We start from the raw sequence: 22,327 nt of genomic DNA on the forward strand, positions 1-22,327 counted from the left end.
TGCTTCCCCTTGTCCTGCATCCACCAGTGTTTGCCCACTGAGCCCAGTGCCCCACACGCGTGCCCTCCCCCGTGAGACCATGGGCACGTCCAGCCTGAGGAGGACCCGGGGCTGTTTCAGGGCTGCTCAAACTGCCCTTGCCTCGAAGTAGCTGCCTCCCCAACATGCAGGATGGGCAGGGTGGGTAGGGGACCGGCACAGCCAGGGTGCTACCCCCACGCTGGTCCCATCCCACTGGGTGGTGACAACTGTCACTGCCAGGTGGCTCTGAGGCTGTGGCTGTGGGCGGCGGGGTGTCCCACAAGCAGCTCCGCCGAGGCAGCCGTTGGCCGGGGGAAGTGAGTGTCTGGAGGCCGTTGAGGGTGCTATCTGCAGGCTGCCTCCCACCCGCCTCTCCCCAGCAGTCCCCAGAGGGGCAAGACAGGGGCACCTTCTCCCCGGGCCCCAGGGCAGGTGGCACTGCCCACAAACTGCCCTCCTTGCCGGCAAGGTCCCCAAGGGTGGGCCGGAGCGGCGGGGGATATATGTCTCCTGACGCAGAGCTCTGCCGTCCTGACCCTGACCGGGGCCACCGTTGCAGCCAGCCTGGCTGTGCCCACACACCTGTGGCTGGGCCAGGGCAGGGCAGCGGCCGTTAGTTCGGTCGAGGTGGTCCCACATGGCTGCCGTGGGTATCCCCTGCCCTCGCCACAGCAATCGGCCCTCTCCTCCCTCCCACAGACGTCCTGGGAGCCAGATGCTCCCACCAGGGCCAGGAGTGGGCCTGACAGCCACAGAAGGCGGAAGGGCTGGAAAGAGCAGGGGAGCGAGGGGTGCCACGAGCCTGTGGGGTCCACCCATGGCCGGCCCAGGAAGCCCCGAACCAGGGCCTGGCACTGTTGCACCAGGTCTCCCCCGGGGAGGCTGCTAAGAGGCAGGGGTGGGAAGCAGGCAGCAGAGGTGTCTCGGCCAGGGAGCCTGCTCTGCCCACCTGGGTCCTCAGGGCCAGCCCGGCCTCCCCTCCACCGGGGAGGAGAACTGCTCCTTATCGCCTGCCCAACATGTGCGCTCCACACGGCGCTTAAAGCCCAGATTATTTTAACAACTGTCCCTCACTCGTCACCTGTCCTGTTTGGAAAACAGCCCCTTTCTTATTGCACAAAGAGAAGTTTCTCTCGCTCTCCAGCAGGACTGGGCGCTAATCTCCCCGCCTGGAACGCGGGTGGCAGCGGGCGCGGTGTGTGGGTCCACGTGCTCTGCAAACACAACGCCCGCTGCTCAGCAGTCATTGAGTTACGGCGGTGCCGGTGCCAGGAGCGGAGAGCCCTCTGTGCCCGCTGCCAACTGCAATTACCTCTCCGTGTGCCAGCCGCTGTCGGGTTTAACCCTTCCCACGCTGTGGTGGCCAAGCCAATACCAGGAAGCTCGGGTGGGGGACACTGGGGCCCAGGGCCTCTGCCCACGTCACAGTGCCCAGGGGCTGAGCGGACAGTGGGGAGCTGGGCGGTGCGGAGCTCTGTCCCTCCGTGGGCAAGCCAAGGGGAGCCCCAGGGTCCTAGAAGGGTCTGCAGGGGCCCTTCTCCAGCTACGAGGCCTGAGACACATGAGGCACCTACTGTGTGTGTGAGGCTGCAAGCGATGGGGAGGAAGGGGCCGGGAGGGGCTCTGTTCTCGGCCAGGCCCCCAGGGTGGCAGCTGGAGTCTGCTGACAGCTCTCTCCTCCCCACCCCTCCCTCCCAGCTGACACATCTGGAGCCCATGCCTCCCCGAGTCTAGGAGGTGGGCGCAGCCCTGCCCGGCCAGCCCAGCTGTGTTCCACATTTCCTCGGCTCCCCAGAGCCTTCCTGGCCCCACCCCCTTCTTCCCTCTCTGACCATCTCTGGTGCACATCTGGCCAGGATCACTGACTGGCGAGACTGGCCCCCTGTTTCCAACCAACTACCACCTCCCCCGTGGGGGCTTCCTCAACAGGGAGGCAGCCCCTCGCCAGAGTGCTTGGCATGGTCTGCCAGCTGGCTCTTGCCAGCCACAGCGGGGGAGCCCTTTGCCTCACCACTGGCCCTGGGCACCACAGTCAGTGGCTCCAGCCGCGCGGTGCGGCTGGGAGCCCCGGCCCCGACTTACCTTCGTGGGAGTGGGAGAACCAGATCTGGGAGGTGGTGGGGTGGGAGCCACGGTAGGCCTGATCCGAGGGGGAGGGGTTGGGGCCACTGGGATGCGCGGAGGCCGCTGAGCCCAGACTGCTGGTGAGGAAACTGCCCATGAAAGAGGAGGCCGGAGAGTTCCCCATCAGGCGGCTGCTGGCTGTGGACACAGGGGGCAAGAGTGAGTCTGGGCAGGGACAGCGCTAAGGAGCCCTTCTCCAGGGCTGACTATCAGGTCCCAAGCTCCCTGGGCTTCTGTCTTCAAACAGCCAAGAAGCCAAGGTGGGAGAAGCTGCCCGCTCAGGCCCCTGAGGCCCTGACACCCTCTCGTTACTGCAAAACCCCCAAGAATGGCACTTTTGCCGAATGACCCACCTTCACCCCCACCCCCATCAGCCAGGTGCCACGTACTGTGGGCCCCAGGGCCTGTAGGAAACAGGTGGCCCTGTGGGCGGGCCTTCGACTCGGAGGCTCTGACTCTGACTCTCGCAGGCCAAGGCCTCTTAGCTGCCGGCAGACCTGCTAGAGTAGATATCTCCTGGATAGGTCCAGGAGCAGCAGGTGCACGGCAGTCTCTGCCCACCCCCTGGGTGGCACTGGGAGGGCCGGCCTTTCCCCCAGGCAGCATCTTCAACCTTCTCCCCAGGTCCAGTTAACCACCTCATCAGACTGGGGTGCCCTCTCCCAGGTGACCAAGAAAAGGAGCCAAGACAGAGGAAGAGAGACATGCAAGAGGAGCCCGAGGATGGAGGTGTCGGCATCTGCTTTAACGCCCCCAGGGTTTCTCAGGGTCAGGCCCTGACTGGCGGCAGCGGGATGCAGGCAGTCACTTATGGTCCAGGACACTCCTGGAGTTTCCCCTGGCAGCCAGCCTCCGTAGCCTGCCCACCTGCACCCTCCGACACTGTATACCCTATCTGCCCAAGCCCAGTGGCCAAGGCCAGGATGATCAAGCCTCCTCAGGTTACCGTGGCGACCAGTGGATCGCATAGGAAGGATGTACACAGAGTACTCCGCGCAGAGCAGCACCCGGTGCCTGGTGGGTGGTCTGGGCTGCACTGCTCAGCCCCCACCCCGGCAGGGCCCCCGGCACCTTGTCTCCTCTACTCCATGGGCAGAGAGCCTAGCTTGGGACCATCCCAGGGGACAGGGAACTGGAACCTGGGGGCCCACCATCCCATTAGGCTGAGTGTAGGGGCCTGGCGGGGTTTGCAAGGGTTTTGGGGGCCCCAGAAGGCTGCAGGCCCGGCCCAAGGTGAGTCAGGGCAGCTGTTTCCCTGCCCGGGAGGCAGGGGGAATTTGTGAATTTGTGATGCCTCATCCAGCCTGGCTTGGCCCTGGGAGCTTCCCAGACACCGGGTGACTCAGCAGAGAGGCAGCACGGCCCTGAAGCGGGGGAGAGGGAGGGGCTGCCCCGCCGGGACCCTGGCAGCTCCCCTCCCCTTCCCTCCACTCCCGTGCGGGAATGGGACATGTGGACGAGAGAGGCCTCTCCTGGCCACGGGCCTCAGAGGAAGAGTCTGTGAGAACTGCCGGGCACCAAGGTGTGAACTGACCTCTGTGGTGGGTATCAGGCCAAAGGGAGACCGTGCGAGGACCCAGGGGCAGGGGGCGAAGGTGCCCAGGAGCCAGGGACTTCCCAGACCGCAAGGCTGGGACTTCCATGGGCCCCAGCCAGACCACAGGCATGTCCAGCCAGGGAAGGGGACTCTGGGCTGGGAAGGGAAGTGCTGGACTCCCAGGCTGGCGGGTAGAGCCTGCAGGAGATGGAGGGCGGCCCCTGCTGTGCTCCAGGGATCCTGGAGGCGGAGGGCCATGCCTGTGGGATGACTGAGGCCTCTTCCTGCCTCGCCCGGGCCCACCCCATGTCCCCCAGGCCTTCCCACCCCCGCACCCTCCCAGGGAAGTCCCTCCGCCCTGCCCTTCCCGGGGACAGTGGGAAGCAACTGAGTCCAGGAGTCGGTCTGGATAAAGGATTTCTCCAGGAGCTTGGCCTGAGAACCTTGAGTTCTCCCACACCACGGTGGGTGGGGGCAGTGGGCAGGCCCCAGGCTGGGTGGAAGAAGCGGCCTGGCGTCCCATAGGGCCCTTCCGGTTTGAGGATCCAGGAAAACCGAGGCTCAGAGGCGGCCCCCTCACAGGGTCTCCCACGCCTGGGGGCCCTGCACGGGCAGCAGGCCACCTCTGCAGACCCACCACCCACACCCCCAAGGACCACCCACCTGGGGCAGGGGCAGGTAGGAAGCAGGCCTGAGGCCCAGAGGGGTGTCTGACCTGACTGGTCCCCTAAGCTGGAATTGGGGTGGGGGTGGGGGAGGCATGGGACTTCATGCCCTCCTCCCCCGGGAGACCGATCCTGGCCCTGGATGGGGACTCTCAAGGGTGCCTGTTTTGACACCATCCCAGAAGGGGGTCCCACTGCATGGGAGATTTGTGGGGGGTGCTGCAGCTCAGCCGGCCCCAGTCCCGGCTCCACGGGGCAGGGGACAAACCAGTAACAGGCAGAGTTTCCTGCTGTGTGCCTACCTTGCCCCATGCCAGCCAGTCTCCCAACTTGGGGCACCCTCTTGGGGCCCTTCCTGAGTCCATAATGAAGGAATCTCTGTCCCAGAGTGTGGTAAGTGAGCAAATGGGACAGCGCTCCAGCCCTGCACTCTGGCCTCGGTTCTGGGCTCTCCAGGGCCCCCCTTTGCTCCGAGCCTTCTGGGCTGCCCCTGCCGCTCCACCTCTCCCAGCCTCGTGGGCAGCTTGCAGCCCCCTGTGTCCTGCCTCAGTCTGGGCCATTTATCTGGGGTGTCTTTTCCTTCCTTTTTCCTTTCATGTTGAAAACGGAAGAGGCTTGTCACATGAATATTATGTCTTTATATCTTCACTGTAAGACGTTCCAATGATAGACACAGCAAGGAAGGAAACAGAGGTCACGGGAGACCCCACTGCCCTGGGGCAGAGCCACACACGTGTCCCAGGGACCACCTTCTGGGCACTCACCCACTCGCCCTGGTGGGAGACCTGTGCAGGTACCCAGGTGGCCTCTCCTCTGAAAACCCCAGCCCATGGCAGCAGGTCCTGCCAAGGGCTCTCATACTCTCTGACCAGCAGGCCAGCCCTGGGGGATGCACGCTGGGCAGGTGCAAAGACAGCTCCCTGATGGGGCCCCCAGCCTGGGCCCGCACGATGGGGCTCCATGAGCCTTGCTCGGAAGCGGTCCGTTTCTCCCCCGCCATCCTGGGCTAGAAGTTTGGAAGCAGACAAAGTCCTACAGGCTTTGCTGGGCGGGCACTGCCATGGTGGGTGTGGGGGAGGGGACTGCTGGTACCCAGAGTCCCCCCATCCCCCCCAGCTGGCCCCTGACCCTCAGACAGAGCGTGCGGGCTCCTGTGTCACTTCCACCTCCAAGGAGTTTGGCCATGGCACCGTGCCCAGCCAGCAGAGGCGTGGGCAGACCTGGCTGCCACCTCCCCAGCCCCCGCCCGCCGACCAGTAGCCAGGCCCAGACAGAGCCTGAGCAGAGGCGGCCTGGGCCCTGGCCAGGGCTGGAGCTGCACGGCCAAGTCTGGCTGGGAACTGGGCTGGAGGCTTCTTTCCTCTTGGCAAGGTCCTTGCCCACGGAGTGCTGTGGTTAGCAACCTGGGAGGGGACAGTGGGAGCCCCAAGCAGCAGGGAGGGCCAAAGGGGCTTTCAGCTCAGAGCCCCCGGGCTGGGAGCTCCGAGCCTGGCACCATCTGCACTAGCCCTTCTCTCGGCAAGGGCTTTATGAACCTGGTATCAATTCAGGTCTTCGCAATCCCAGGTGGCGGTCCCACCACGGGGCTGACAAAGGAATGGGCATCATCAGTGCTGGCCCCACGGCCCCAAGTGCCCGGGCTGGGGTTTGGATGAGGCTTGTCCACTCCAAGGCTGCCCTGGCCCCTCCAGTGAGCATGGTCACGGTGGCCAGTGCCCTGCATCCTCTGCAGGCTCTCATCACAGCGATCTGGCCAAGGTTAGCATCGTCTTGGGACAGGGACCCGAATGCGGTGTGAGGTGTCAGGCTGTGTGAGGCAGGCCGTTCTGTACTACGCACCAGCCCCCAGCTGGCCATCCCCACTGCCCGGCTGGCCCAATCCAGGGTTTGCGGCCCCAGACACAGGGCTCCAGCCCCAACTCCAGCGCTGCCTCAGCTCTGCCTAGGACACCACGGAGGCCTGGCCCGGGTGCCGGGCTGGCTGAGAAAACCACTCCGGAAGCCAGAATGCCCAGGAGGGCTGGTCGACACCCCCCACCCACTGCCATGGCCCAGTTCCTCAGGCCAGGCCCCACCCCCAGAGGCCCAACCTTTCCCACGCTCCAAGGCCCAGACAACCTGGACCGGGAGACAGGCCGTACCTGGACCCTGGCTGTGTGGCTACTTCCCTCCCAGCTGCCCCAGCTGGACGGAGCTGGGCGGGAATGCCCTGACCACTAAGCCCAGCCTTTGCTCACAGGGCCTCTATGTGCTGGCCGTGGTAGAGGTGACCGCACATGCCCAGGCAAAACCAGGGGAGGGGCCTTCCTCTGTCAACCTGTGCCAGGCCCACCTGCTGCAGCCGAGACGGTCAACAGATGCTGGGCGGGCCCGAGGGGTGCTGAGGGCATTCCTGGAGCCCACGTGCTACCCCGGGGAGCCTCCAGTCCAGGGAGGGGCTGACCGGCAGCAAAGCCCCAGAGCGCGAGGGGCTGGCACACCAGAGGCCAGGTCCGGAGCCCTGGACAGCCAGGTGCGCACCGCGCCTGCTCACCCCCTCTCCCTCCAGCCTCCACCTTCATGCCAGGCTGACAGAGGGACAGAGAAGGGCCTCGGAGAGCTGGGGAGAGCGAGCGGGAGCGCAGAGCTACAGCAGAACGAGCATTTGTTTTGACTTAAGTGAGCTACCTTTTCTGGAAACGGTGAAACGGGTTGTAAAAAACAAAAAGGGCCTCGTTGCGACGGCTGGCGGCCGCTGCGGAGAAGCAAGCCCCTTCCCAGGCTCTCCTGATGCTTCTGGAGGCCCAGCTGACAGGCTGCTGGCACCGGGCTCCCCAGCTCTGCGTCTGGCGGCTGCACCCTCCGCCCGAAACAGCTCCCGCCCTCCTGCTCACACCTGCTCAGGCTCCCCACGGCCTCCAGCCCCCTGCAGAGCCTGCCTGGGCGTGGGGACACCCAGCTCCCCTGAGGCCATCCCTGGGTCTCCCTCAGGACACCAGGGGCGGCCTGCCTAGGAGGCCAAAGTGCCCCTCCAGTGCTGGGCCAGGCTCCAGAGGGAGCGGACTGGAGAAGAGGAGGCAGGAAGGATAACAGCCCACTGTGTGGACCCGGCCCACATTCCTCTCATTCCAGGAGAAGGAAGGGGAGGGAGGATGTCCACCCTGGGTGTCCGCGTGGACGGGGGTGGAGAAGCTTCAGTCCAGCCTGCTCGAAGGCAGGTGGGTGTCCATCTGTCTGACCACCCAGGAGCAGAATGGGGGGAGGGGGACAGGGATGGGGATACCAGGCCCTGGTGGGAGGGGCCGCTTTGGACTGCCCCACAGGAAACCCGAAGTGGCCACAGCAGGGGCCACAGAGGCTGCACCACACCACCGGCCACCAGACCCACTCTAGGTGTACACGAGTTTGCAAGCTCAATTCCTGATGCCACCAGGGACACTCCCTGCTGGGCTGGAACCCACCAGTGGCCCAGGCATGAGATAATGTGTGTGCCTGGGTGTGTGTCTGTGTACAGGGGCACAGAGGCAGCGATGGGACTATGTGTGGGCACTCAGGGTGTGTCTGGGTGTGTGTGCATGGCTGAGTGTGCATGTGGGCAATGGCCGTGCACACAGGCACAGATGTGCATGCAGGTCTGGGGCAGAGGCTCCGAGGGTGCACTCGACGTGGGTGTGCACACCTGGCTCCAAGTGTGCGCAAGGTGGTGACTTGTTCTTGTGTGAGGGAGTCACACACGGGTTGGGCCGGCCCTGAGGGATGCTGCTTCCCAGGGTCACACTGCCACCAAACCGGTCTCCTTCCTGGGCCCGACTCTGAAAAAGCCTCCTGGCCTTTAATTCTGCCTGATGCCTGTGGTGGCAGGCGAGAAACAACAGGACACCCCCCTCCTTCTCCACCCCGGGGGGCACATCCAGCTTACTCACGGTGGAAGGGGAACTCTAGTCTCAAGCCTGTACCGAGCGGCAGCACCAAGACCCCCGACCCCCTCCTGCCTGGGAGTCGGCCCCCTCCCCAGCCCAGCTGCTCAGCCCCCAGCCACCCGGACCTGAAAGCGGGTCCAGCGGTTGTGTGGATTCTGGGGGCAGTTGGCAGGTCACGTGGCTGGGGCCATCTCCCCACAGACAGCCTGATTCCTCTGTGGTGGAGAAGCAGCTCAGAAGCCCCCTCCGATCTGGGACCCGCTCCGGGCAGGCCCAGCCTCACCAGGCAGGCTCTCCAGGACACAGAAATTATCGGGATCTGCGGCAGTCCCCTCCAGCCACAAACCGGTGGCCTCCAGATGTCGGCCTGTCTGACCCCCCTCACTCACTTGGTCTCACCGGACACGGAGCCTGCCCTGCTTCAAGCCACCCCCTGCTGCCACAGTCCCAGAATCCCTGAGGATGCCACCCAATGACCCCAGCTGCCATCCACAGCCCCGAGAAGACAGGGGGACAAGAAGAGGAGGCCGAGACAGGCACGGGGAGGAAGGAAGGACAGAAGAGAAGGAGGAGGCTGGAGGCAGAGAGAGACAGCTGCAGCCGTGGGAGAGGGGGTGCTGGTGGGGGAGGGGCGTGGGGGCAGCAGCAGTGGGGGCAGAACGCGAGCCTCCGCTAGCCCGGCCGTGGGACGCAGGGGCAGCCCCGGTGAGGGGTGCCCGCCCAGAAACATGAGTGCGTCACAGGGGAAGCCCCTCTCTGCTGGTCCAGGAGAACCTTCTAGAAGACCCGGTTGGCCCAAAGGCCGTGTCTCACAGGCCATAATAGGAAAACTCTGTGGTTGCTGAGCCACCAGGCCCACAAATATAGAGGCAACGATGACAGGGGACGGGCCCAACCACCAACAGCCCAGAACTAATAAAAGAAAAGGAAAACCGGATATAAGTCTGGTTCTTATTAAAAGGGTAAATTTAGCCTTTTGGCTAGGCGGGGAGCGCGGGGTGGCCAACACTCCCCACCAGGGCCGCCTCGGACTCTGGCCGAGAGTGACTCAGAGGGCTGCCCCCCACCCCCTCCTATTCTTCACACCTTCTGGGGTCTCCGCCTCCCTTCCCTCTCACACCCTCCCTGGCGAATGACCAGCACTCCCCCTCCAGGACGCCCCTGAAGGCCAGCAAACAGGCGGGGGGCGGGGGGGCGCGGGGAGGTGACCAGGGCTGGTCGGCGCCACCCCCTCCAAACCCCGCCAGCTGGAGGAGCGTCTCCAGCCAAGGCAAGGCTTCCCTTCACACCATCCTGAACTAAGCCAGCTGCAGGGAGACAAACGCCCTAGTGGTTGCAGTCCAGTGTAGACGGCAGGGTGCACACTCACGCCCTAGCCCCACCGGTCCCCTCAGAGGGAGAGCCCATCTGGACAGGGTCGGAGGGGCCCACCCCGCTCTCCTGCATCCCATCCCCTGGACCCAGGCACCCAGCACCTCGAGCTGGCCTGAACACGCCTCTTTCTCAGCTGTGGGCAGGCAGGGGAAGAGGGCACCCAACACTCCCAGTTCATTCCCAGCAGATGGGGGGGTACCCTGTGCTTCTCCCGGCAGAGCCTTCCAGGGAGCCCACATTCTGGAATTTCTGACAGGCCACCCTCTGCACCCCATCCCTGCCTTCTGAGGCTCTCAGCAGACCTGCCCTCCCAACCCGACTCTAATGTCTGTGACCAGAAGCAGGGAAAGGCCTGGCACCGCGGCTGCCCACGGCTCCTGGTGGGAGGAGCATTTGGGGGGCAGCCCGCTGGGGAGCAGGGATCCCCCACAGTGTGCTCCTGGGGGCAGCGCTACACCCCCATAAGAAGGGAGATGGGGTGGGGGCAGGACGCACCCAGGGCTCTGTATCCTTGTAGTTTCTTCTAACAGCGCCGCTTTGACAAACCACCCCACTTCCTTCGAAGAACGGAGAGAAAGTATTTTAATTTCTAAAGACGGTGAGTATAAGTAGGGAGAAAACCTCAATTCTCTGACGTAAAACTCCGGTGTTTCTGGGAACTCTTGAAGTGAACAGGGCAAGGAGAGCTGTTTCTGGGGTGAAGTGCACCCCACTGGTCTGGGGGTCCCAAATGGGGATGGAGTGCCAGCCAGCCCAGGGGAGCCAGCGGGGAACCAGCCTCGGGGCGGCCCAGCAAGAGCTCCCAACGGAGGGAAGACCCCTGCCCCGTGCAGCTCACCCAGCCCTGTGCTCCCCCAGCCCCACCCCATGCCAGGGGCGGGGGGCTCAGGCAGAGAACCAGCCTTGGACCTCCAGCCCAGAAGCCTGTGCTCCTGGGTGGCTCCCGATGTGACCACAGAGCAAGCACGTGGCCTTGCTGAGCCTCCACCTGGACCCCACCTGCCTCAGGACCAGGGGGCAGCAGGGGACTCAGCCCTGAGCCTGAGGACTGACCCCTCGCCCGATTCACATGCTGGGCTCCGACCAAGTGTCGTGTGTGGAAAAGGCTCTGCTGCCAGACCAGGGGAGGGGGCTCTGGGCTGGGCTGCCCGGGTGGAATGAGGTCTCCAAAGGGTGCCCCCCACACAGTCTAGAGACCTCAAGATGCACCATGCCCTCCGGCCACCTGGTCCAGCGGCCCTCGGGAGCCAGGGCCTGGTGGGGCCGCCCTGAACCTCCATCGGCTCCAGGCAGTCCAGGAGGAGTGCCCAGGTAAGCCCGGGGCACTTGCTGACCTCACTAGGGCAGGCAGCTGGCGTGGGAACATCGGAAGAAAGTGCTGTCCAGACCGGACAGCACAAACGTCCTTGTCACCCAAGCCACAGACTGGGCCCTGAGCCCCGTCCAGAGAATGGAGTTCTAACCCAGCTCACTCGTTACACAAACAGTTACTGAGTGGCTGCAGCGTGCAGGGTCACTCACCCTCACCCTGGAATCCCAGGAAGTCGCGGGCTGCCCGGGCACCCTGGCTTCCAACAATGGCCCTCGGACCTCTTGGTGACCCACAACCTTGCGCAGCTGCTTGGGGCCGTCTCGCTGGCCTGTGTCTTGGAGCAGATGTTTGACAGGTGGAAAGATGACGCTGCTCGTGTGCACCTTCCCAACTTTTCTTGATTTTATCTGTATTCACACTCGTTAAGGGCTTTTTAAGAGTTCGCCTAAAGATGCATTGCGATTTAATTTAGATTTAATTTTAATATTAATTTAAAACAAATTGAAAGCTTATTTTTAGGAGACCCAAAGGGATGCAAAATGTCTCAAAAAGGGGACTGGCTTCAGGCAAACTGCCCTCAGGTGACCTGCTGGCCAGGCCTGTGGGAGGCCAGCTGGACAGGGCAGCTGCCTCACCAGGCAAACAGGCAAGTCCTGGGGGGCCACAGGTCCGGCTCCTTCCCCGGCATCCTGTGTAGGGTGAGAAAGGCTGTGCACACAGGCCAGGCACAGAGGGACCTGCTGGCACCCTTCTGCACGGTGCTGCTGAGGCCAGGAGGCGGGCGGGAGCCCCGGTCCTGCCCTCCCCACGTCCATGTCCAATACTGGGTCCTGAATCCCCACCTGCCGGCCGCCAGGACCCTATAGGGAGTGATGGGAAGAGGCATCAAGGGCCTGTGCCCCACTGAGTACAAAGTGCAGGCGTGTGAGCGCTGCCTGGGGGAGAGAAGCGACCAGGATCTGGAGACTCAGGGCTTGTGGGGAAGAGCCGCCACGAGATGTGCAGGCAGGGGTGTGCCACTAACTGGCACCAGCCCCGGGCAGCCACGCACCCCTCCCAGACCGGGCACTGGGGCCCAAACCAGGAGCGGCTCCGAAGCCTCCTGGTGTGTAAATGCTGGAAAGCAGAGTGGTGCGGCGAGCGGGCCCCACCTGGCAACACAATGCTCCAGTGCCTGCAGCCCCTCGCTGCCATGCCTGACTGCCCGGGATGGAGATGGAGCAGACGGCGAGGGGCCACAGCCCTGCTCCCTCATCTCTCCTGTGCCCTCATTTCCCTTTTGTTGGTTGTCCACCCCCCCCAGCCCCTGCCTATGCAGCCACCCACACAGCCACCACAGAAGGGAGAGGAGGGGAGCGGGCAGCTCTCCCCCAGCGTCTGTCCCCCCTCGCCCACCAGGCCCTAAGGCCCAGGTGAAGCCGCTGGCTTCTGTCCTCCAATCTATCGTAGGTGCCCCACCACACATGTTGACGGTTAGGGAGTCACCTGCAGGGGCCAGTCAGGGGACAGGCAGAAAGTGGTCCCACCCGGTGCCCAGCTCCTGCACCACCAGGTCCCTCCCTTACTGCAGGGGGAGGGGGTAGCGGTGTCTCCGCAGGGACAGTCCCATCCTGAGCCTTGTTCTATCTCCACTGGTCCCCCTCTCCACTGCACAACCTCACGCGTGCGCCCAGAGGCCAGCCCGCATGCCACAAGGATGACGCTGGGCTGCACTGCCCGGTGGACCTCTCACTGCCACCCCCTCACCCCGTCACTGGGTGTGACACTAAGAAGGAGGGGATTGTCCTCTCTGCCAATCTTTTTAGCTCTGACACCTCTTTTAAATGGAGTGCACACAGTCTGGGAGCCTCTGCGGACGAAAGAAGATGCTTCTGGAAGGTAAGGAGATGCTGACCTGGCCCCTGGGAGGTGGCCACACAGGCTGGAGATACTGCCCACGTGAACGTCCCCATGTATGTGTGGTCGGGTGTCGGGCGGGCATCTTGGTTTTTAGTGAAGAGACCAGGGCCAATTCAGAATCCGGTGTCTCCTGCCCTTCTCTTCCTCGTGAGGTTCTCCCAGAGGGTTATCGTCTCGATTTTCCAGTGTGGGGTCAAAATTGCAGGAGAAAAAAAACGAACAGGGCTCTTTTCATGTCCCCAGGCACGTGTGTGCCTTACCCAAGTGTGGACAGGCACGCACACCCCGTCTCGGCCCCAGCCATCCTGCACGGGAGGGAGGCCAGCAACGGCCAGGCCCAGCTCTGGGGGAACCAAGGGATGGAGGGCACAGACACCCAGACTCAGGACGCTGGGGTCCCACGGGGAAGATGGCCCCGCGTGGAGAAGGGCGGGGGTGCTGCAAGGCCTGGGGGGACAGACTGCCAAGGGCGGTCAGGGCCGGAGGTCACGGACCATGCGGGTGGAGCCTGGGCACTGGTGGCTGTAGGGGCTGCCCAGGTGGGGAGACTCCAGGAGGGACAGGGGAAGGGGAGCAGAGGAGGTACCTGGGGCAGCAAAGAGGGGAGTACAGGTGGCCAGAGCCTGTGGGTGGCTTGGCACATGTGCTGAGTGTTGGGAACCTTCGGGGACAGTGATATGACAAGGGTGGTAGGTGGGAGCTGACCTACGGTGTAGGGGGCTTGGGTAAGGGAGGCCCCAAGGGAAGGAGAAGCAGGGCTGAAGGCTCAGACAGGCTTGGGGCTGACCTGCAGGTAGAGGCAGAGCAGGGAAGCTGACCGGCACCTCCTGGAGGAATTGGATGTGGGGATAGCTTCATTCGAAGCAGAAGCCTGGGGCGGGTGCTGGGAAAGGACCAGCTCCAGTTCAGCAGAAGCCAGTGACACAGTGAAGAAGGGGGCTGAAGCGGGGGTGGGCAGCTCACCAGCACCAAGCTCTGCACATCAGGCCCTCAGTCTGCCACCGAGGGTCACTGGGGACCTGCAGGCTCCATCCCCGGCAGGTGGCCAGGAGCTGAAGGATGGAGCAGGTGGCGGGAACTGGAGACAGATCAGAAAGCACATTCCGACTGCGGGGCGGGCTGGCTCTCCCAGGGGCCAACCGGGATGTGACTCCTTGAAGGCCAGTTGTGAGTGTCCGTGAGCGAGTGTCTGCATGAGTGTGAGCAGGTGTGGGTGTAAGGACATGCCTGGGGGTGTGAGCACACGTGAGCAGGTGTGACGTGTGTCCATTCACTGTGGGCTCATGTGAGCTCAGCCAGTTAATGCCCTGGAGGGCCTGTGGGGACGTTGGGGTCTGCAGGGTAGGTCTGTGCCTCTGCCCCCAAAGGGAACACGGGCTGAGCCAGGCAGCAATGCCTGTGCTGAGACGGAGCCTGCCACAGGGTGCTGTGAGATGCTCGTGAGATGCTGGTGGACAGCGGCCTGGGAGCGCAGCCCCTTCCTTACACCCCCACCGCGTCCCCACCCTGGGTTCCGCCCCTTGGTTGTTCCCAAACTGCCTTCTTTTCACCCCCATCCAGCTGTGCTCCCAGCATGCCTGCCTTGATGGTGGGGGGCCCTGCCTGGTCTGGCTCTGTGATGATGGGGCCATGGTGCCCTCCCCAGAGTTGCCTTCAGAAGGAAGTCCCAGGGAAGAAAGGCTCTGGCTTCCCTGAAGGAGGAGCAAAGGGATCCAGCCAAGACTGCCTCTTCCCAAGAAGATGGCAGAGCGTGGTTTAGTTAGTAAACCGCCACTAAAATGTGGCTGATGGGTCTGTCTTACTTGGCGAGGCTCCCCAAGAAGACACCACCCCAGGCCACCCTTGGGGACCCCAGCCTACTGCTCAGAGGCCTCTCTCAGCAGCACACCTATCCTCTGCCCCTTCCCTGCATTTCTGGTAATTTCTAGAGGAAACCAAGTTCCTATACTTAGATGAAGCAGGGCTGCTTGAACTTTCCTTCCGGTTCCAGGCACACAGTGGGTCCCCCCTTCCCCAGCCTCAAAAGTCTTTGGATCTAAAAACACTGGACTCTTTGTTGGGGGCCCTGGGGGAGGGGAGAGGGGGCAGGGAACCCAACCCACCTGTTCATTCCCTCCTCCCCCTCCCCCACCCTAGGTCAGAAAGAAAAAAAAAGCTTCCTGGCTGATCCAATCTGGAACCTAATCGTCTGGACAGCTGCAGCAGCCCTCAGATGCCAGCCCGGCTGGCTCCCAGCTTGGGCACTGGATGCCTCTCCGCCAGGCCCGCAGCCTACTGCAAACCCACACCAATCCCATAAGCGGGGAGGGGGCAACCCCCACCCGGCGCCCCCCTACCTCCTCTAAGCCCACACCCAGTTCCCACCGACCGGTCCCCGTCCTCCAGTGGCAGCTGCTGGCAGGGCCACAGGAGGCAGTAATATTATATATTACAACAAACAGGGGCGGCCCACTGACAAATAGGCCTGCATGATCTAAATGGTATATTATCCCATAAAAACGTCATCGGGCAGGGCGTCAAAGCCGAGACGGAGCAGCGGTCTTGGAGTGCGGGCTGCAAAACCCGAACCTTCCTTGGCGTGGCCCGGGGCTTTGGGGACATGTTCTAGACAGTGCATGCTGGTTGTAATTTTGTTGTTTGCTTTTAATCTGGAGTCTTTGGTGGGAGAAAGGAGGTCCCAGAGGTTAATGGGGACTGGGGAACCCCGGGGAGCCATCCCCTGGCGGGCAAGGCAGGAGGAAGCCCTGCAGTGCAAGTTACCTACTGCCAAACAGACAGGGTACATGCTGCATCCCAAAGCCCTGAGGTCGGCCTCAGCTCGAGAGCTGTGGCGCAAGTCCCAGCAAAGACCTCCAACGAGGGCCTTTCCCAAGGGGTGCCCACCTCTCCAGGAGGCTGTCGGGAGCGGCAGGAGTGAGAACTTTCTCTGGATGGGTGATGATGGGCTAGGCCTTCCTTCCAGAGGGGCTAGGGCAGCACTCCCGTCCTGGGGGGATGGTTTCTGTTCATCAAAAGTCATCCAGGTGGATACTGGTCAATACGGCATTGATAGGGTTTACTGCCGCCTGTCAGTGGGAGGCTGGGGAGTGGGGCGCTGCCCCAAAGTCTGTGCAGGGTTTTCTCATGGGACTCTCTAGGCAGAGATGCCCTGATGCCACCCAGGTGGAGTCCCCACGTCCCTTCCAAGCTGACCCTTTGCCAGTGTGACCAGGGCCCCTCTGAGAAGGCCACGTGCAATGGGCTGGGATCAGGGCATATGGTGGGAATCCCCCTGGGACTCTGGCCACGCCAATCAAGGCAGCTGCCCTCTGCACAGGGTGCCCCTGGGGCAGAGGGGCAGCTCCCATCTTTTGGGGCCTATATTCAGATATTTATGGTAGGGAGGAAGCCAAGCAGGGCCCAGAGGCCTCTTTCAGGAGGAAGGGCAAGGGGTTACTGGAGGTGGCAACCAAGGCCCCTTCCGCCCAGAAAGCACTCATTCCCAGTGGCACTGGCTGAACTCTATCTGAGCTTGGGAATTCCCAGCTCAGGGCCGGTCCCAGGCTCAGACCCTGGAGCTAGACCAGGAGCATTCTGGGAAGTGTAGTCCTTTGGGAGTTGGGAGGGCCTGCTGGGATTTCCAGGGGCGTCTCATCAAGAGCAAGCAAGAGGACAGAGCGAAGGAGGTTACCCTGACTGTAATTCCAAGGTGGAAGTTTGACATTCCTGGGAAATGGCTGAACTTAAGACATCTGCTCCCTGAAAAGATACCAGCCAACGCTGGATTCCAGCCTCAGATCATAACCGCAGTGGTCTCTCTGAGAGCAAGCCATCTGGAGCTCTTATTTTGGTGGGAAGACCTGGGAACTCCCCAGAGGGAAAAAAACCCTGCCTGAAGTGCCCCGACTTCTATCCTCCTCTGGCAGCTGCCCCCAGACAGCAGGAGAGACAAGGGTGCTACCTGCCGGGCTCCTGGAGAGGCTGTAGCGCATCCCGCACACTCTCGCACATTATTTATGCTCACAGCCCCCGCTGATGACATATGTAAGTTGACAGCGAACATCCTATCAACTTGCTGGAGTGTATCTTGATTGTTAAAACACACTCTTAAAGGTATACGATCATTTATCAAATTAAAATAGCGGCGCCTTGCCTGTCCTCTTTTCTGCCTTCCCTGACCACTCCCCTGCAGCCTCCCTCCTCTGGCCTCCTGGGCATCCTGCCCTTGCACCCAGGCCCTGCTCCTCGGGTTGGTGGGGAGACACTGCCCTGCTTCCAGGGACCCAGACTCAGCACCCCATCCCCACCCTACCCCAGGCCAGGGCAAGCCCACTAATCGCCAAGAAGTGACAAACGCCAGAAGCCCCACCAATTAAATCTAAACTCAAGCAAAGCTCAGTGGCCAGTAAATTATTATTTTTATTAGCTTGAACCAAGTTCCCGTAAGAGAGAAAGTCAACTTGCTCCCATGAATGGTTCTTGTATAATTTATTTAACTCTGTGCTCTTTGCCAAAGCCTGGAATATTTTTAGCTCGTTCTGTTGTTGGATTTGGCTTTTTTATGTGTGTTTCTGAGGGGTATTTTTAGCTCCCTCCATGTTATTCTAACAGCCTCCTGTGCGTTTTGTCCTGTCTGTGCGGGCTGTTGAACCCAGTCTCACAGCAGACGAGGGAGATTTCTAAGAATACACGGGAGTGTTTGGGGGTGATGAGGGATGGCACAAGGCTGCTCCCTGCCTCGCTGGCTAATTTGCCTTAGTGCTCACATGACCTGGATATTCCTATAGGAATATCCTTGTAGGAAAAATCAGACATGGGGGCAGTACAAGCCCCACTGAGAAAAAACCCACATTCCAAAAATGGCTTCACTGGGGTGGGCGAGGCGGCCACAGCCTGGCCGATCCACGAGGCCACTGGATTCCTGGCTCCGCAGGGCAGCCTTGGCTTTGATGTCTGCTTCTGTCACTTAACAGAGCAGGATGGGTAGAGTCTTCGGAAAGTAACTCTTTTCACACCTACTTAATGTTGGTAACTGTTGCAGAAACACTCCACCGTGTCACTGAGTTAATGAGGTATTTACGAAAATGTATTTTTTTTTCCTTTACAAAAAAATATCCCATGAGGAGGGAGGGGGACCCTTTGATGGGGTCTTTTTACACCCAGAAATTATCTTTTTTTCCTCTGCATTTTTCTTTTCTTTTTCTTTTCCTTTTTTTTTTTTTTTTTGAGATTGGCAATCAGAAGCACTGTTAGCAGGAGAGAAGTTTGTGGTTCTCCCACCAGAAGGAACGTGCCGTCCTGTTTACTCCCAACAACCGCAGGCCCAGGGCACCTGGCTTCCAGGCCCGGCCATTTACACCCCAAAGAAGCCGGGAGAAGGGGCGGAGAGGAGAACCCACCCGCTGTCACATTGCTGAAACCAAGACTTGATCGGCTCCTCCGCCTTCCTCGGGTGGAGACCCGGTGATTCTCGAAGGTTCAGCCCTGAGGGGGACGTACAGAGAAGGATGGAGGGCAGGAGCTGACCGGCTAGAAGAGGGGGCGGGGACTGGGCTTCTCCCAGGCCGGGCTGCCTCCTACTAAACGCGCTCGGAGGAGAGGCGCGATCCCCAATCGCTCCAGGCAGTAGCGCTGATGAAAAATCTTGGGTTGGTGCGTTGTTGATTTTCCTTTTTTTTCCCCTAGATTTCACAGCTTTGCCTCCGGACCATCTGTATTAGAGACAAAATCTAACACTGCACTAAAAATAACGATTCCAAACATTCTAATTACACCTTTTGGTGACAAGGTTACTGGAACAGCACTTTACCATAAAACCCTTCAGCCCGATGGTAAAGCTATCGGCACTTTCAGTTTTAGAAAAACAATGGAAGGAGCCCTGGAGCCCAATATCCCATCGGGGTCCCTCAAGCTGACATTTTGAAAGCACTGGGTGGGGACGAGGAAGGGCAGCACTGGCGGAGGGCAGGAAGGGAGACCCTTGGCCAGGCCGTGTGTCTGTGCCAGGGACGAGCAATCCTCAGAAGCCAGGGACTCAATCTCCGGTGGCTGGATCTTACTCCCATGTTAGAGCCGGACAAATAGGAAGAAGCTCGGAGCAATTTTCCTTTCAGCAGGGTAGTCAGTGCAGGGAGGGGCGGGATGGGCTGCTGCAGCCGTGGCCTGTGGACCTGAGGCCATCCGCGAAAATGGGAAGAAAGTCTGCCAAACTGGCCATTTTGAAATCCATACAAGAGATGCAAAAAATATTTTAACTTAATTATACCTTTTTCTTTTTAAACTAGATCATATACAGATACAGACCAAAGCAAAGTAGTCTGGGGTATAATTCCTTTTAAAAAAAATTGATGTAGCTATATTTTAAAACCAATACAAGATACTGGCTTTCAGCAATTTCAAAAGGCTTTCAGCGGCAGATGTTTCTAGCTGGACGCCCTGTAGGCCAGCCTTCCCGTCACAAATGGGTTGAACATCTCCAAGCACAATAGGTCTCTTTGGTCCCCCGGGAGGTGCAAACAGCCTCCAGGAGCAGGGGACACGTGGCCCTCCAGCTCCCCCCCCCCCAGGGTGCCCTGGGGACCTCCAGCGCCTCCTAGAGCACCCTGCATATGGGGGAGGTGGGTAGGGTCTGGGTCAAGGACACAGACCAAGCCAGCACCCATCCAATTTCTCCAAACCCTCCATGGCCTACGATCCAAGAACCACGTGGTCAAACTTGGAATGAACAAGACAATGGTTTGGGCCACCCAGACCACGTTCCCACCTGACTCGGTGGTGCCGGCATCTGGATATAAGAACAGAAAGGGGAAATGGCGGCTGACCAGGGCCTGGGGAGGGCCGTGGGCTGTTGAATGGGGACGAGAGAGACAGCAGTGACCTGAACTGACGGGGAATCTGGTCTGGCCCTGCCCCACCCCATGGGGGGCACAGCCCCAGCCTGTCTGTGTACTACTGGGAGAGCCTTGGTGTCGGGGGCCCTTCTGGACTGGTCTCTGTACCCTCCAGGCTAGAGGGTATGGCATATGCGGGGTGTGTGTGTGTGTGCAGCCAGAAGGGGCTAGGGAAACTGTAGCACTGTCCCTGCTGCCACCACAAGCCCCCAACCTCAACCCCCCAGTGTGGGCTGAGCTGGGCGGGCAGCATGTCTAATGCAGGGGCAGGAGAGACAACCACAGGAACAGCAAGGACAGATATTTAAAATCACCAATTGCCCAGGCAAGTACTTTTGCTTTTTTGAGTTATAAATCTATAAGAGAAAAAAGCAAGGGAGAGGAAGAAGGAAGAGCAAGGAAGAGAAAAAAAGCAGCCTTGCAGAAGGCTCGCACTGGAACAGGAAACGCGGGCGAAGGGCTGATTCCAGGAGAGTGCTGAGTCCAGCCCCTCTACTCCCAGCGTGCTCGAACTTTTCGTATCTCACGTTGTAAATGCTAAACGCCCATTAGTAATCAAGCAATTTCTCGTATTTTTTTTCTTTTTAGGTAATTTATGTTTTTCTTTCTGACTGCCCTCCCTTCTGACATTTTCCCTTTTAGCCTGACTCTGCCATCCGTTTTAATCCACACACTAATTGTAATCCCATTAAAGCAGATATAATTTTATTAGTATTCACAGTTCATCAAGCTAGCAATAACTGTTACTGCCAAATTAACAACAACAAAAAAAGCGGCAAACAACATTTCTGATGTTTAGAACAAACTGTAAACAAAAGCAAGCCAACCTTTCAGGGTGACCAGCGGGTCCCCACACGCGCAGCCCCTCCAGCTTCCTGCAAACTCAGCCGGCACTGGCCAGTAACCTCCAGGGTCTCAGGCGAGATCGCGGCCCCTTCGTCACCCTCTGCCCGGCCCTGCTTCTCTTCTGACCTGGCTCGACAGTAATATCAAAGCCACCCGAGACGGGGGCTGCTCTGGAGGCCTGGGTCAGCTCTGCCAAGGAACAGCGCTCTCCGGGAGAGAACTGGAGAAGACCCGAGTGCAGGGCGGCCCCAGCTCTCTCCTCCTGGAGCAAATTTGCTGCGAACTCGCCTGCACCGAAATCCGTCGGCGGCCCCCGCGCCGCCCCCAGCCGAGCCGGCGCCGGCGCTGCGCTCCCCCAGGGCGCAGGCCGCGGGGCTGGGCCGCGATCTGGCCACGCTTTGTCCGGCTTTAGCAGGATACCAGAGGCACTTGTTAAAGCAAATGCATCCCCTGCAAACCCATTCTCGCCCTGACACTTCAAGGCTTTATATAGAAACAGGATTTGCTCGTCTTACACCAGCAGTCCCTATTAACGCTCACCCCGCGCACACACCGCCCTAATCCGAGAGGCCGCGGCACCCCCCCCCCCACCTTCACAACGGCCGTTTTGTTCCCGCAGAATGTGCCTCGTTGTCCCAGCCCCGGAATGTTTTAAGGATGTGAATGCAGAATGCAGAATGCAGAAATGAGGTTTCCGCGGAATTTAGTTCTTTTGCAGGAAGGGGTGGGGGAGGGTGGCAGGAGGGGAAAGGCTTTATTTTTAGCCGGCTCCGAGGCTGCCCCTCCGAGACACTGGGGGACCCTGGGGAAGGCCGTTCTAAACCGCGATGATCCGGCTCGGGGCGCCCATAGGATGCGCGGGCCGCCACCGGTGCCGGTGCAGGGAAATGAAACCGAAGGCTTCTCCGCAAATGCTCCAAGGAGAGGAGGGGCAGGCTCCCGTACGACCCTCGACCGTGCCCACCTCGCGGCAGGGCCTCCTCTCCCGCGCCCACCCGGCCGGCACTGACCTGTGTGCGAAGCCATGGGCAGCGGCGACGGGAAGTACTTTCCGGGCTGGAAGTGCGCCGGGGGCTGCGCAGCGGGCCCGGCCGGGGCGAGGCGCGCGGCAGCGGCGGCGCTGCGGTGGCCCAGGCTCCCGCGGTCCGACAGCAGATGCGGCGGCGGTGCGAAGTCGCGGCCATCCATGCCGGGCCCCGGCCCCGGCCCCGGCCCGCCGCCGCCTCCCGGGAGCAGCGCGGCCGGGGCCCGGGGGCGGCTCGGCGCGCGGACGGCGCGCGGGAGGCGCGGAGGAGGCGGCGTCCGGGGTCACTGGCGGCGGCGGCGGCGGGGCCGGTCAGCACGCCGGCGGACTGGTCTCCTCGGCGGGCGGCCGCGTGCCGAGCCGGCGGCCGCCGTGCGGGTCCATAGTCTGCGGAGGCAAGCAGAGGAGACTTGGTGACTCTGGGGCTCGGCTCGCCCGGGGGTCTCTGCCCCGCCCGCCCCCCACCCCGTCGGCCCGAGCCTCGCGGCCAGGCCCGGCGGCCGGGTCCGGAGAGCTCCGCGCGTCTCCCCGCTGCACGCGCGCGCGCTGGCCACCCGGGCCGCCCCGATCCCCGCGCGCACACGCACCGTCCCGGCCACGCTCCGCCCGGAGGAGCCTGAGGGAACCCGGCCGTACAGCTCGACGCTTCCCCTTCGCGGATCCCTGCGACGAGGGCGCCTCGGCGAAAGGCTGCTGGCTCCTCTGGGTGATAAAAACCCAAATCTGCGAAGCCATCACGCACGCACACACACACACA

At 61.4% G+C, this 22,327-nt stretch overlaps 1 protein-coding gene across 1 annotated transcript in view; it reads right to left on the reverse strand.

Moving 5' to 3' along the window:
• Positions 1 to 22,060, reverse strand: part of BAHCC1 (BAH domain and coiled-coil containing 1) — a 54,688-nt gene extending 32,628 nt beyond the window's left edge. Inside the window, exons 1-2 of the mRNA XM_079903663.1 lie at positions 21,553 to 22,060; positions 2,104 to 2,279 (exon numbers count right to left, since the gene is read on the reverse strand). Of these exons, the coding sequence (XP_079759789.1) occupies positions 2,104 to 2,279; positions 21,553 to 21,734 (358 nt within the window). The 5' untranslated portion in view covers positions 21,735 to 22,060. The remainder of the gene's footprint in view (positions 1 to 2,103; positions 2,280 to 21,552) is intronic.
• Positions 22,061 to 22,327: the final 267 nt, after the last annotated feature.

This window comes from Stenella coeruleoalba (genome assembly GCF_951394435.1).
Source record: "Stenella coeruleoalba genome assembly, chromosome: 19".
NCBI lineage: Eukaryota > Metazoa > Chordata > Mammalia > Artiodactyla > Delphinidae > Stenella > Stenella coeruleoalba.